Source organism: Chiloscyllium plagiosum, unplaced genomic scaffold (genome assembly GCF_037043375.1).
Source record: "Chiloscyllium plagiosum isolate Xiang-an unplaced genomic scaffold, Cpla_swu_hap1 HiC_scaffold_2, whole genome shotgun sequence".
Lineage (NCBI taxonomy): Eukaryota > Metazoa > Chordata > Chondrichthyes > Orectolobiformes > Hemiscylliidae > Chiloscyllium > Chiloscyllium plagiosum.
In genome coordinates, this window is record NW_028270140.1 from 90,524,722 (window position 1) to 90,540,166 (window position 15,445).

The 15,445-nt window shown below is 39.1% G+C and overlaps 1 protein-coding gene across 6 annotated transcripts in view; it reads right to left on the reverse strand.

The window, feature by feature from the left end:
* ythdc2 (YTH domain containing 2) overlaps nucleotides 1-15,445 on the reverse strand; it is a 151,975-nt gene that overhangs the window by 67,466 nt on the left and 69,064 nt on the right. For 5 of the 6 annotated variants that reach the window (XM_043710759.2, XM_043710748.2, XM_043710788.2 and 2 more), the window contains 2 exons: nucleotides 5,795-5,921; nucleotides 2,205-2,270 (listed from right to left, as the gene is read on the reverse strand). In XM_043710759.2, the coding sequence (XP_043566694.1) occupies nucleotides 2,205-2,270; nucleotides 5,795-5,921 (193 nt within the window). The remainder of the gene's footprint in view (nucleotides 1-2,204; nucleotides 2,271-5,794; nucleotides 5,922-15,445) is intronic. The other variant, XM_087998617.1, reaches the window with a different exon arrangement.

Sequence of the window (15,445 nt, forward strand, 5' to 3'; positions counted from 1 at the left end):
TCACTGTTATACAGGAATATGGCAACAACAGGTCTGTACACCAGGACTTATGTTGATTTGCAAAGCTCTTCCTCAAAGACTTGCTGTTGTCTTTGTCAATACTTATCTTTTTGAAAGGGGCAGCTCACAGGATATGGGAGGTACTTAATATATGCTAGAGTCTCTCCTTCAACATATATAGGGTTTGGATTATTTAGCTGGCCAGGTGTGTGTTGATACACAAGTTTTATTTTAGTCATGATCAAGGACAGGCAAAATTGAGAGATCAAGAGTCGCTTGCAAACCTGACCGCAGTTTAATACAAATTCACGTATGTCTCTGTTGGGCAGTCCAACTTTGTCAATGAGACAATAGGGGATGAGCAGTTTTTCATTGGGCAGCATTTAACGCCGACACCAAAGGTCAGTTCATCTTTGATAATGTGGTCAATCACTACTAGATAGATTGTAAACGATATGGGGGCTATTGCACAAACTTGTATGACAACAGTCTGGGTATTGAAGATTTTAATTTTCCCACTCCTATACTTATTTTTCATATTATGGAACAATTCCAGAATTGTGAACAAGTTACATGAACATGCAAATCTACATTTTACAAAACGTCATGAATCAAATGCATTGGTCAGATCAGAGTGCAATGAAGGGTGCATGTGCTGTCCTTGACACTTTACTTGGATGTGTCTGGCAAAGATCACTTTAGAGATTCCCCTGAAAGGTTAAAAGCTACTCTACCTCTGGGAGGATTTCCTCAGACAGAGAGCAGTGTAAGAAAATTGCATGTCAAGATATTCCCAGCTATGGTGCGATAAGGGATGCTCTGTTGGCAAGTATTTTAGGAGTTGTTTTGGAGACTTCCTGTACATTCCAGAAAGAGTATTCTCAGGGGAATGGTAGAAGAGTAAGTGTCTAAGTACACAAAGGCTGTAATTTGTATGGGGACAGCACTTGGATGTCTTTGAGTCTGTAGGATAACAGGGAGACGAAGCGGAGGCTTGCAAGGGCAATGCCATAACTTCTGCCAACTTGGAAATGGATCCCTAGTGACAGAAGACAAGCTACTTGTGGTATGCATGCCAATTCAACGATCTCCTGTATGCCACTCCAACTAGGTCCTCAGAGTTCTCTACAAAAGAACCTTTCCACTTTGTCCTCCCTTTGTGATAGGATGGCAAACAAACCACTTCTTACTTCAGGCCTGGTTACTGTACACTTGTATGTGGTGACTCTCCATGTGCTGATCCATACTAACCTTCAAAATAAGTGCAATGAAGGGTATGAACTGGTGGCTTCAAGTTTCAGGTGGTGAAATGCTGGACCAACTTCATTAATGCTACATTGTTGCGCACTTTCCTCTTTCTCCATGGGTTCCTGTTGCTGTGAGGGTGGCAGTTCTTGGATTACCAAAAGTCATAACTCAAAAGGGGAAGGTCAGTGTGAAGGAGGGGCATTGGGTGAGAAGAAAAAGATCCACGGTAACATCTGCAAATTGTTCATTATGCATGATAGCATAATAAAGCTGAACTGACAATTTAAAAGGGGCATAAAGCTAGAACATGCCATTATCTTTGATGTTCTCAGTAACTGGATGCTGCAGCATGAAAATTCAGAAACTATTCTCTATGTAGGGATCAAGAGATATAAACTTCACTGTCTTCCATCTTTTCTTTTGCATGGCACTTTGCTCTACATAACGGCACTACTGTGTTTGAGTCCTTATGCCACAATTGAATAGCTGAAGGTATGCAGGAACATAATGGATAGGGGTGCAGTTGGTATCATTAGTTGGTGTACTTATAAGGGCATACCACACTTGTGCTGGTGGGTAGATGTCACATAAAGGGTGTACGCACTGACACTGGCCATTAGGTCACTAAATACTCCTGTTCATACTCTATGAGTTGGCATTCCTAGTCACTTGCTCCCAGTTCCTTCTAAGAGTAGTTATCAAGGTTTTCCTGGCCCTTCACAGATTTATGACCTCTGTCTTCACGTCCACCTTCAAGAATTGGGACAGATGCACTATTAGCCTTCAAAACCTAAGTTTAATACCAGCACTATCATTTATTGCATTTTTGCATGAACATACATTTTCCAAGGTTGAAAAATGGGATATTTTATTGCAATACATTTATTAGATTGGCTCTCTCATATGAAGGTGATTAACAGATTTATATTGCAACAACAGTTAATTTCTGTACCTACTTGAAAGATTCTAGAAGATCTACAATGTCACTTTGACCAAATCGTTTAGCCCAGTCCAAAGCTATCCTGGAAATATTGAAAAAACAAATTAGTTGTGAAGCACAGGGCACTATAAAGATAGCTTCAAGGGCCACCTTTGCCTCCTATCCAAGAGGAGTAAAAAATTTTAAAGGAAAGTTTATTGATGTATCCCAGTAAAATATATACAAAAGAACATTTATTGGCATGTTATATTTACCAGTAAGGAATGGAAGCAAAGTCTAAACGACACGGACCTGTAATCGGATCAATTAGAAGTTACGGAATTCATTTTGATTGCTTTAACTGGCCACATTTCTCTTATTTAGGGCTGGAAAAGTTCCTTTTAATTAGTTCTTTTAATTAGTTCTTTTAGCTCTGATTTCTCTCCAGACCTGCTGAGCTTTTTCATCAATTTCCATTTTTGTTTTACAATGTCCATAGTTCTTTTCTTTTAATTAGGAAACACTTTTTGTCATTAGTAATTTATAGCTGAAAAAGTGTTTTAGAAAATATTGACGCGTTGACAAACATCATTTGCAAGAACAAATAAATATGATTTTATTTGCACATCTGTGCAAGGAATCAATTCTCTAATTAGTGGAGGTACTGAAATATATCAACATATTCACAACCAATGAAGTTCGTAGCAAGACCAGAATAGGGCACAGTCTTAGCAGAGTTAAAACTTTCATAAGTGAATCAATAAGCTCTTCTTTGCACAGATATTGAAGCAAGGTGAATTTTGAAACATGTCAAAACTTGACATTGATAGATTTTGTTATGCAAGGGTGTGAAGGGTTACAGATCAAAAGGAGGTCAGAGAAAAGATTCAGGTCAGTTGCATTCTAAATTCATGGCAGATAGTGTTCAGGGATGTGTAGGTAGGTCGGGGTAAATGTAGAGTGGTAGGGTAGGGGAATGGGTCTGGGAGGATTACTCTTCAGAGGGTCAGTCTGGACTTGTTGAGCTAAATGGCCTGTTTCCACACTGTAGGGATTCTATGAACTATAAACATAATCTGCTCCTGTTCCTGAATGGTAGACAGGTCAGACAGACAGGTGTGTGAATTACATAGAAGTTCTCCTCACATTACGTGCCATTAACGTATCACATCTTCAACGTATTGAAAGAAAGTGTTACATTGATAAAGGAATTAGCTGTTTGTACGTGTTCAACAACAATGCTGATACCAATTTTGACACAGTATGACATTGACGTAATTCCACAAAGTTCAGATTATACAAATCAGGTGTCCATTTCCTTCCTCATTCAAAGTTCTGGTTTGCCCATCCCTTGTATTCACTGACTTGTGTTAGCCCCTGGTTAAGCCATATTTCAATTTTAAACTTCCTACTTTCATTTTCAAATCCTCCATTGACTTGCTCCTCCTTACATCTGTAACCTTCTCAGCTCTACAATGGTTTATCATTTCTGCGTTTCTCCAACTCTTGCTCAATAACATGCCTACACAACTCCATCAACGGTGGCTGTGATTTCATCTGCCTAGGCCCTAAACTGAAATTTCTTCCCTAAATGTCTGCTTAGCAACCTCTCTCCTCCTTTGATATAGTCAATAAATCTACCTCTTTAATCAAACCTTTGCCATCTGCCCTAACACAGATATTACTTCTGACATCCAGTGTACAATTTTGCTAAATAACGCTCCTGTTAAGAGTAAGTTGTTGCAGCTGCTTTACACAATTCCCCCTTTGTAGTTGAATGCAAAAGGCTTATTTATTGATACAATTTAATTTGTTTGAATACTAATAAAATTCTAATAATGTACTAATTTCATGAAGGGCTGAAAGTTTCTCTTTCCCACAGCAATTGACTAAGTATCAATGAATAAAACCTCTCAGTTGACAAGCAGACTTGTCTAGCGAGTTTTAAGATTTGTAGCTCAGGTTGAGGTTCATGATGTAGGTTTGCTCACTGAGCTGGAAGGTTTGTTTTTAGATATTTTGCCACCATTCTAGGTAACATCAGTGAGCCTCCAGATGAAACACTGGTGGTGTGGCCCACTTTCCATTTGTGTCTTGCAGTTTCCTTGAGTTGGGGACGCCACCTCCTGTTCTTTCTCTCAGGGGGTGGTAAATGGGATCCAAGTCAATGTATTTGTTGATAGAGTTACAGTTAGAATGCCATGCTTCTAGGAATTCTCGTGCGTATCTCTGTTTGGCTTGTCCTAGGAAGGATGTGTTGTCCCAGTCGAAGTGGTGTCCTTCCTCATATGTAAGTAAGGATACTAGTGAGAATGGGTCATGTCTTTTTGTGGCTAGTTGATGCTCATGTATCCTGGTGGCTAGTTTTCTGCCTGTTTGTCCAATGTAGTGTTCGTTACAATTCTTGCAAGGTACTTTGTAAATGACATTAGTTTTGCTTGTTGCCTGTATTGGGTCTTTCAAGTTCATTAGCTGCTGTATTAGCGTGTTGGTGGGTTAGTGGGCTACCATGATGCCAAGAGGTCCAAGTAGTCTGGCAGTCATTTCTAAGATTTCTTTGATGTAGGGGAGAACGGCTAGGGTTTCTGGATGTGTTTTGTCTGCTTGTTGGGGTTTATTGCTGAGAAATCTGAGGACTGTGCTCATTGGGTACTCATTCTTTTTGAATACACTGTGTAGATTTTCCTCTGCTCTTCATAGTTCCTCTGTGCTTTGGTGTGTGGTGGCTTGTTGAAATAATGTTCTAATGCAGCTTTGTTTGTGGATTTTGGGATGATAGCTTCTGTAGTTCAGTAATTGGTCTGCATGTGTTGTTTTCCTGTAGACGCTGGTTTCAAGTTCCCCATTAGTTGTTCGTTCAACTGCGACATCTAGGAATGGCAGATTGTTGTCGTTTTCCTCCTCTTTAGTGAATTTCATGCCAGTAAGGGTATTATTAATGGTCTTGAAGGTTTCTTCTAATTTGTTTAGTTTTGTGATGACAAAGGTGTCATCCATGTAGCGGACCCAAAGTTTGGGTTGAATGGTTGGCAGAGGTATACACATGAGGAAGGACACCACTTTGACTGGGACAACACATCCATCTTCAGACAAGCCGAGCAGAGAGACACACAAGAATTCCTAGAAGCATGGCATTCCAACTGGAACTCTGTTAACACACACGGACTTGGATTCCATTCACCACCTCCGAGAAAAAGAACATGAAATGACATCACCACAGGAAATTATGTCATCACTGGACATGACATCACCAATCCAAGGAAACCGAAACAAATAGAAAGCAGGCCATACCACCAATGCTCCATCCGGAGGCTCACTGATAACGTTACCTAGAATGGTGACAAAAAGTCTGAAAACGAACCTGCCAGCTCAGCAAGCAAACATACATCCAGACCTGTCTAGGTTCCCAAGACCCAAACTTCCATCGCCAGATTATAACTGAAAACATTTGTTTTCTGCTTAATTTAGCATAATTATTTCCAGCCTGCAAAAGTTGTGCAAACATAATCCATATTTAAATCAACTCCAATGCAGGAATAATCAAATTAGTGTATGAACAAAAAAAAATGGTTAACTTAATTAATAAATCACTAAGGCATAAGAAAAGAAAGAAACCAATTCCCTTACCAGCCATTGGAAGCCTTAACACTGACATTTGCTCCCATGCTGAGTAGCTGCTCCACTTGACTGAGGAAGCCCCGACCTGCTGCTATCATTAAGGGTGTAGCGCTTGTTTCACTGTGCCTGTAGTCAACTAAAAAAAGTAACTTATGAGTCAAATGTTAATACACTGTAGAATTATAGAATAAACACCCAAATCCAGCTATGAAATGTGTCTTCTCTAACAAATCTCTGAAATGTGTGTTCTTATAAAATGCTTTAAGCAAATAAGATATTATTGAAATGCAACTCATGCTGGTACTTGGCTTAAAAAATATAATTATATCCAAAACAGAGGGCTGATGCAATGGGGAAACAGAGCAGATTTCCTGTTTTTATTTCAGTCATAGAGGCCATAGAAACATTAAGGATGCATTGCGGCATAGTGATGTGGCTAGACTGGTTATACCAAATCCCCAGGCAATGCTTTAGGTTCAAAATTCACTGCTAATGGAATTTAAATAATAAAACTGAAATATGAAGCTAGTTTCAACAATGGTGACCATGGGATCTATCATCTAATCTCATTAAAAAAACCCATCTGCTTCACTAAGCTCCTTTACTGAAAGAAATCTGCAATCCTTACCTGATCTGATTTACATTTGACTCCAAATCCACAACAATATGGTTAACTCTTAAATGTCCTCTGAAAGTAAGCTCATCACTTCAAAGGCAATTAGGGATAGGCAACAAATGCCTGGTCAGGAAAAACACAATCCCAAAAGAATAAAGAATTGCTGAAACATTAATTGTAATTTTGGTAGAAAGTTTCTAAATGTAAAAATCCTTCCATTTCATTTATCAAACTTGAATTGCAATTGGAATTTTGCAAAGGCTGCAACTATTGGTGCTATGCAATCATTAATTTAATTTCAATATGGGAGTTAAGAAACCATGGTTCCAGGTAGCAGTTACATATTGACACCACACAGCAATTTCCATTTTTGATTTTAAGCCTTCAGAGGTAGCAAATCTTAGGTCTCGGAAGTAACTCTGTAATGATGTCACAGAACAACTCCTCACAGGACCTGAACAGCACATGGTGGGCAAATTTAAAGGGGGAAGAGAGAAAAGAGAAAAATATATGGAGATCTAGGCATGTGAAATTTAGAAACAGATGCAAAGTGGCATGTTAAGCAGATTGACGAGCATCAGGGGTAGAGTTTATGAACTAGTCTTTCAAAAATGTACTTGTAATATTAAAGCCTGGTATATCTCTGAATACCATGTATTGTAATCTTTAATCTTAATATATAACAAACTATCATAAAAGAAGGCCAAGCCTGAAGTTAGTTGTTGACCTAGCCATCTCCTCATTCTGTCTGAGTTGAACCCAAACTCTCAGATGTGGATAGTAAACCATACAAGAGCATAAGATATTTGAGCAGGAAAAGGTCACAGGTCCCTTGAATTTCCTCCAACATTCAACAAAATCATTGATCTAAGCTTGATCTCAAATCTACATTCCTACCCTTGCTCACAACCCTTCACTACCCATTGTTTAACAATTTAATCAGTCTCAACTTCAAACATACTTGACAATTGAGCTTTCACAGCTCTGAGGTAAAGAATTCCAATCTGAAGAAAATACATTCCTCTTCATCTCCATCCTAAATAAAATATTTTTTTCTGAAACCATGCCCTATTGAGGATTCCCTTAGGAGGATCCTGACAAGCACCCTCAAAATCTTATATGTTTCTATGAGATCATTACGCATTCTTCTAAACTCCGATGAATATAGGCCTAAACTGCTCAATCTTCCTCATAAGACAACCCTTCATCAGAGAAATCAACATCACCTAACTACCTCCAAAAGCGAGCATGCTCAAGTCAGGAGGCCAAAACAGTAAACAAGACTAAATATAGTTTGTGGCAAAACTTCTCTTTTCTGGCCAATGTTCCATTTGTCCTCCTGGCTGTCCCTGCAGATTAATGAGAAAGATCTTCACCCAGACAATGGTGAGCCTGTGGAATTCCCTGCCACAGAAAGTAGTTGAGGGCAAAATAGTGAAAGTTTTCAAGAAGGAGTTGGAAATAGTTCTTAGGACTAAAGAAATCAAAGGGAATGGGAGAAAGCAGTAAAAGGGTACGGAGTTGGATGATCAGCCATGATCATATTGAATGATGATCGAGTTTGAAGGGCCAAATGGCCTACTTCTGCTCCTATTTTCAATGTTTCTAACTTTTTGTGCTTCAAGTTAAGAGTTTCAGATTCCTCTATAGCACAGCATTCTGCAATCTATCAATTTAAACAATCCTTTATTTTTCTATATTTCTGACGAAAGAGAATAAGCTCCCATTTTCCCAAATTACACTCCACCTGCCAAATTTTAGCCACTCACCTAGACTACCTTTATCCCTATGCAGGATTTTTGAGACTTTTGTACAAGTTGACTTGATAAAACAATGTTGCTTGATTGCATTGTGATTTTTTAAGTGTCCTTCCCACTCTACTATTACTTCAATTATGGATTCCAGTGTTAGGCTAGTTGGTCTAATTACCGGTCCAGTGTTTCTCCACTCCCCCAACATTCACCACCCTTCCTTTTTTGCTTAGGGAAAACCCAGCCCTTACATGCAGTTTTTAATCCATTGAAATTTCCTTATAATCTTCTGAATTTTGAAAGATTATCCCCAATGAATCTACTTTTTCTGCAGCCTTGACAAATGACATAAGCCATTAGGACTTGGGGACGTCAACATTTAGTACTATTAATTTGCCTAGTATAATTTTTCTAGTGATAAGTTACTCTGTTTCATTTCCCCTTGAGATATTTTTGTGTTTTCTACAATGATCTCAGATACAAATTATTTATTCAGTCGTTCCTCAGTTTGCCATATTATCAATTCACTGATGTTATCTCCCAAGTTTATTCTAGTTACGCTCTTCCTTTTTAGGCACTTGTAGAAACTGGTGTTTCTTTTAATTATTTTTTGCAGATTGTTATAATTTATTTGCTGCTACCTCATTTTTTCTTTCATTCTCATCGTTCTTAGTCAGTCACAAATAATGCATCCTTTTCATTATTTATTAAAATGAGAAAAGAACGACACTGTTGAGAGTTATGAAATATTGCCACAGAGGTGTACTACTGATCATTACCCTCTCAATTTTTAATCTGTCATCCCAGTCCACTTTCACCAATGCTTGTTTCATAGTTTAAAGCATTAATTTCAGATTCAACTTTCTCACCCTCAAAAGGAACATTAAATTCCACAACGTAATAATGATTCTTCGCTTGAGGATTTTTAAAAAATATGTTAATAATTCAATGTGCTCAATGTGCATTACTTGATCAAAAGAGCCAGTTCCCTGGTTGGCTCCTCAATACATGTAGGAAATTGCCTTGAAGATTCTGAATTCATCCTCAAGGCCTTCTATGCCAATTTGATTTCTTCAATTTGGATGAGGATTAAAATTGCTCGATTTTCTCAGTATCCTTCTTTAGAAATTCTTATTAGTTCCAGCCTCATATTCTGCCCCACCATGCAAACTGGAGTCATTGGGAATCGGGGCAAACTTTCCGCTGGTTAAAGTCATACCTGGCAGGTAAGAAGATGGTTGTCAGGTCAGTTGGAGGTCAGTAATCTCAGCTCCAGGCTATCTCTACAGTAGTTCCTCAGGATAGCGTTATAAATCCAATCATCTTCAGCTACTTCATCAATAACCTTCTCTCCATAAGGTCATAAGTGGAGATGTTCAATGTTTGCACAACGTTGAGCATCATTTGTGACTCCTCAGATAATTAAGCAGTCTATGTCCAAATGTAGCAAGATCTAGTCATTATCAGTCTTGGGGTAACAAGTGAAAAGTAATATTCACAACACAAAATGGTAGGCAATGACCATTTCTAATAGGAAACGATTGCCCCTCGACAAAGATATTACCATCACCGAGTACCCCATTAACAACATCCCGAAGGTCACCATTGACCAAAAACTGAAAAGGACTAGCCACATAAATACTACGGCAACAAGAGCTGGTCAGAGGCTAGAAATCATGAAGCAGGTAAATCATCACTAACCTAGGTATATAGGTGTTGGAGCAGGAGTAAACCATTTGACAATTCAGGCTTGCTCTACTACTCAATAAGATTACAGCTGATTTGTGTGTTGGCCCCATCTCCAGTTAACTGTCTGCAGCTCTCCGGTCTATCAAATATTTAATTAACTCAGCCTTGAATAAATTTAAAGATCCAGCCTCAGTCCAACCTTAAGTTGTTTATGCTCTTTGATGTTGAATGTGCTCTCTATTTTTTTTAATTCATTTGTGGGACTTTGGGCATCGCTAGCTAGCCAGTACTTGTAGCCCATCACTTTTTGCCTTTGAGAAGGTGGTGGGGAGTTGCCTTCTTGAATTGCTGCAGTCCAATTGCTGTGGGTTGACCCACACTGCCAATAGGGAGGAATTGCTATGGATTGACCCACACTGCCAGTAGGGAAGGAATTCTAGGATATTGACCCAATAACTGTCAAGGAACAGTGGTATATTTCCAAGTCAGGATGGTGAGGAGGGGAACTTGCAGTGATGGTGTTCCCAAGTACCTGCTACCCTTGTCCTTCTAGATGGAAGTGGTCGTGGGTTTGGAAAATGCTGTCTAAGGATATTTGGTGAATTTCTGCAGTGCATCTTGGAAATAGTACACACTGCCGCTACTGAGTGCCAGTGGTGGAGGGATTGAATGTTTGTAGATGTGGTGCCAATCAAGCGGGTCGCTTTGTCCTGGATGGTGGCAAGCTTCTTGAGTATTGTTGGAGCTGTACCCATCCAGCCAAGTGGAGAGTACAGAGGAATCTCGATTGTCTGAATTTTGGATTATCTGAAGATCTCAACGTCCCAGAAAAACGTTACATCAAAGAGGGAAGTGTATTTGGATTACGTGTGCTGAAGAACATGAAAACGCTGACAAAAACAAAGAAACACAAGCAGCTCAAGCATCAGCGACTGGATATTTTTTACGTGAGGATTAGTTACACAGCCCTTTGCAAAAGTTAGTGTTTTATTCCTGTCACTTTACTGGGCCATTGATGAAAAAAAAATGGCAGAGAAAGTCAATGCCTGCGCAAGGCAGTGCTTCTGTCTTTCTATTGCGACACTGAGTTCACAGAAACTGACAATCGCTCATGATTATAAAAGCTCGGGACTTTGTTTAATGCTGGGATTTTGTATATTTGTGTGAGGGTAAGGGTTTAGTCCTTCTCAGTTTAACCTGCAATTTGCAGAATGCAAAGATTTGTTTAAATAGCAGACTCAAAATTATAGATTTAAACAAACTCCTGTACAGCACAGCGTTTGATCAGTATGGCTTCCCCTGTTTAAGGTCAAATCAAATAATCAATTATCCGAAAGAAATAGCACCCACACACCTTGTTCAGGTAATCGAGGTTCCTCTGTATTCCACATACTCCTGACTTGTGCCTTGTAGATGGTGGACAGACTTTGGGGTGTCAAGAAGTGAGTTACTCACCACAGTACCCCTCGTCTCTGACCTGCTCGTGTAGCCACTGTGTTTATGTGGTGAGTCCAGTTGAGTTTCTGGTCAATGGTAGCCACAAGGATGTTGACAGTGAGGGATTCAGTGATGGTAGTACCGTTGAATGTCAAGGGATTGTGGTTAGAGTGTTTCTTATTGGTGATGGTCATTGTCTGGTGCAAATGTTACTTGCCACTTGTTGGCCCAAGGCTGGATATTGCACAGATCTTGCTGTATCTGAACACAGACTGCTTCAGTGTCTGAGGAGTTGTAAATGGTGCTGAATACCTTGCAATCAAATCATCAGCGAACATCCCCATTTCTGACTTTACGGCAGAGGGAAGGTCATTGATGAAGCAAGTGAAGATTGTTGGGCCTAGGACACTACCTTGAGGGACTCCTGCAGAGACGTCCTGAAGCTGAGATGACTGACACTCCACAACCACAACCACCTTCCTCTGTGCCAGGTATGACTCTAACCAATGGAGTGTTTGCCGCCTGTTACCCATTGATTCTAGTTTTGCCAGGGATCCCTGATGCCATACTTGGTCAAATATGGCCTTGATGTCAAGGGTGGTCACTCTCACCTCACCTCTGGAATTCAGATCTTTTGTCCATGTTTGAACCAAGGCTGTAATGAGATCAGGAGCTGAGTGACCCTGGCGAAACCCAAACTAGGCGTTACTGAGCAGGTGCTGCTTGATAGCACTGTTGATGACCCCTTCCAATAGTAATATTTTAAATTTCTTCTCAATAAGATTCATTTTATGACTGTAAACCTACTTTAAATCTCTATCAGATAAAAATTATTTTAAAACTGTTCTTTAAGCTTGCCTTTAAGTGTTTTAAATTGAATGCTTGTACAGCTTGCTACACACTATATCATAGCCATTTTGAAGTATTTCCTGTATGTGCTAGACATTTTAATTCAAAGTTCTGTAATACTCTGTTTAATTCTTCAATAAAGCTTTAAGTTGTGTTATTAGCTATTCAGTACTAAGTTACAGCTTTTAAACTGTTTAAAATCTGTTTATTGTGCTTCTGTACCTCCATTCTGCTTACTGGGTCTTCTGCCTTTTTTGAAGTTTTTCACACCACTTTTACCAGTCAAAATGGTGGCTCGCCATTCCTTCGAGGGGTTTTCACCTTCTGTAGCCAAGGTAGAGTTTCTACTTCTTCCTGTGTTTCTACTTCTTCCTTTTATTATCTAATCCACTTTTTCCATACAAATTGTAAAATAAAGTTTTCTGGCTGCAGACTTAGCAAATCTTCTCACCGTGGTCTGGACGGCACGGTGGCACAGTGGTTAGCACTGCTGCCTCACAGCGCCAGAGACCCGGAGTCAATTCCCGCCTCAGGCAACTGTCTGTGTGGAGTCTGCACATTCTCCCAATGTCTGCGCGGGTTTCCTCCGGGTGCTCCGGTTTCCTCCCACCGTCCAAAAATGTGCAGGTTAGGTGAATTGGCCGTGCTAAATTGCCTATCGTGTTAGGTGAAGGGGTAAATGTAAGGGAATGGGTCTGGGTGGGTTGCTCTTTGGAGGGTTGGTGTGAATTTGTTGATAAGTAAAAAATCTAATCTGTAAGTAATCTAAGCTAAAATAGTAGCTTAATTGTCGAAGTTTGGTGTTTTGAAATCTTTCTGACTTTTCTTTTTCCTGCAAGATTCCTTCATAAATCGAATTTTCTTGTTTTCAGCTTAAATACATTTTCAAATGTTCCCATCTTGATTTTATATAGCAGTTTAAATTTCTTTCTTAGCTCTTTCATGGCTGGCTTTTCTTTTCCTTCTGCCCACTGTTTATTATCAGCTTCTAAATGAAGGGCTGAAATTGCCTTTCTGCTGCTTCCAGGTTCCTGCTGCTTTCCTCAGTCGGTAATCCTGTTTCAGCTGCTAACCAGTGTGTCTTCTCAAAGTAACAAATGCCCTTGAAATAGTTTCTTTAATTATGAGTTTTTCACCACCACTTCTTCTCAGTCTATTGGGCTAGCCTCAAAGCAATAGCGTTTTGGAAAATTAAAATCAAAGCAAAGCATCAACCATCTTGCTAGCTGCTTCTTTTAAGATCCTAGGATGAAACCACCAGAAGCATTTTCAATTAGTAGGGGTCACAGATTTAAGGTAAATGGGGGTAAGTTTAAAGGAGATGTGAAAGACAAGATTTTTACACAGAAGATGGTTGGTGCTTGAATGCATTGCAGAGGAGATGTGAAGCAGATACAATTGTAATGTTTAAGAGGCATCTTGACAGATAAGATTAGGCAGGAAATACAGGGGTATTTAGTTTAGAAATGTGCCATGTGTTGCCACAGTCTTGGTCAGCCAAAAGCCCTGTTACTGCGCTGTTCTGTTCTTTGTTTTTTGTTTGTTCTAAACCAGGCACTTATCAGCTATAGTCAAGATTAGAGTGTGGCTGGAAAAGCACAGCTCCAAGGATCAGGAAAATCGACGTTTCGGGCAAAAGCCCTTTAATCAGGAATGATGATCAGCTATAGCTCCAATGATTTATTCAGTATCACTTTTCTGGTGATTGTGATTTTCCTAGAGTTTGTCCCTCCCCTCTATTTCCCAACTTATCACTGGTTTTGAGATGTTACACATATCCTCTTTAGTGAGGAATGATGCAAAATATCTTTTCATTTGCTATTTCCTTATTTTCCATTATTAATTCTCCAGTCTCACCTTCTATAGAACCAACTCTCATCTTGTCAACTCTACTCCTCTTTAAATATTTATTTAAAAAACTTACCATTTATTTTTATATTTCTGACTAGCCACATTCACATTGCAACTTTGCTTTCAATTAATTTTTTGGTCTTCCTTTCCTATGTTTTTGTATTCTGTTCAATCTTCCAACTTGCCCCTTTGTACTGTTGCACAAATATATATATGCTCTTTCTTTTAGTTTGATACCAAAATTTCTAGCTTACCATGGAGGATGAATCCATCCCTTGGTACTTGTCTAATTTCATGGAATGGATCTGTTTTGTATATTCTGAAATCTCCCCTTAAATGTCTAGCCAATAGAGACACAATAGCAATGTGTTAGCCTAATTTGCCAATTCATTTTAGCCATGTCCGATTTCATGATCTCATAAGTGTCCTTACTCAAATTTTTAAATATAATGAAGGAACCACTCCTTTCTCCCTCGAACTAAATGCAAATCTCAATCGTATTACGATCATTGCTACCTGTAATGTTAGGGTGAAAGTATCTTTAAGATAGTTTAAGGTCTGATCAAAACTAATACAAAAAAAACACGGACACAAATTTATTAGCTTAATCTACTTAATGTTAGAGATATACGTAAACTAATCAGTAAATCTATTGTCTTAAACTACATGATATACATATAAATACCAAACAACTGAGTCTCACACTGCCTTCTCTCCATCAAGAACTTTGGTGAATGGTACTCAGAGCTCTATCTCAGAATCCATGGCACCAATCTTGTGAACCCCTCAGATGGAGAAAAGTCGGTTGAGAGGCTACTATTCTGAATCTAAGATTACATGCCGAATCTCCATTTTGTAATGATTGCAGTGCTTTTCCAACCTTCAAAACCAACTGAAAATCAAATCCAGGTGGCCCTATGTAACTGCACGACAAGACAGTTCTCTCTGATAATTCAGTGTCATGTGGTCACCTCCCAGTCAAATAGGCCGTCTTTGCATTAGGCCTGTGGTCTGGTTTGAACATATCATTTTTAAGCTCAACACTACACCAAGTGCACTTTTGCTAATGTGATCATTAATTATAATTTATTGCACAAAAAAAAAGTATAATATACAGCCTGATCTCTTGTTGGCTCCAAAGTATGCTGTTCTTAAAAAAAGACGATCATAAAAACATTCTTTGAATGCCTCATCTAGGCTATCTTTGCCCATCTGATTTTTCTAGTCCATACATAAATTAAAATATCTCTAGATTATTGCTCTGCCTTTTCAACAATCTCTTAACATTTCTTCCTTTTAGTAGCTACTGTTCGGCAGCCTAAACATCACTCCCACTTTTGGCCTTTATTATTTTTCACTTCTAGCCAAATTGTTTCCAACTCTTCGTTTCCTGCATTTGAGTCGTCGCTACTGTGGTAATAATACAATTAACTAAGAGAGCTCCCTCCATCCCACCACCTTTTCCTG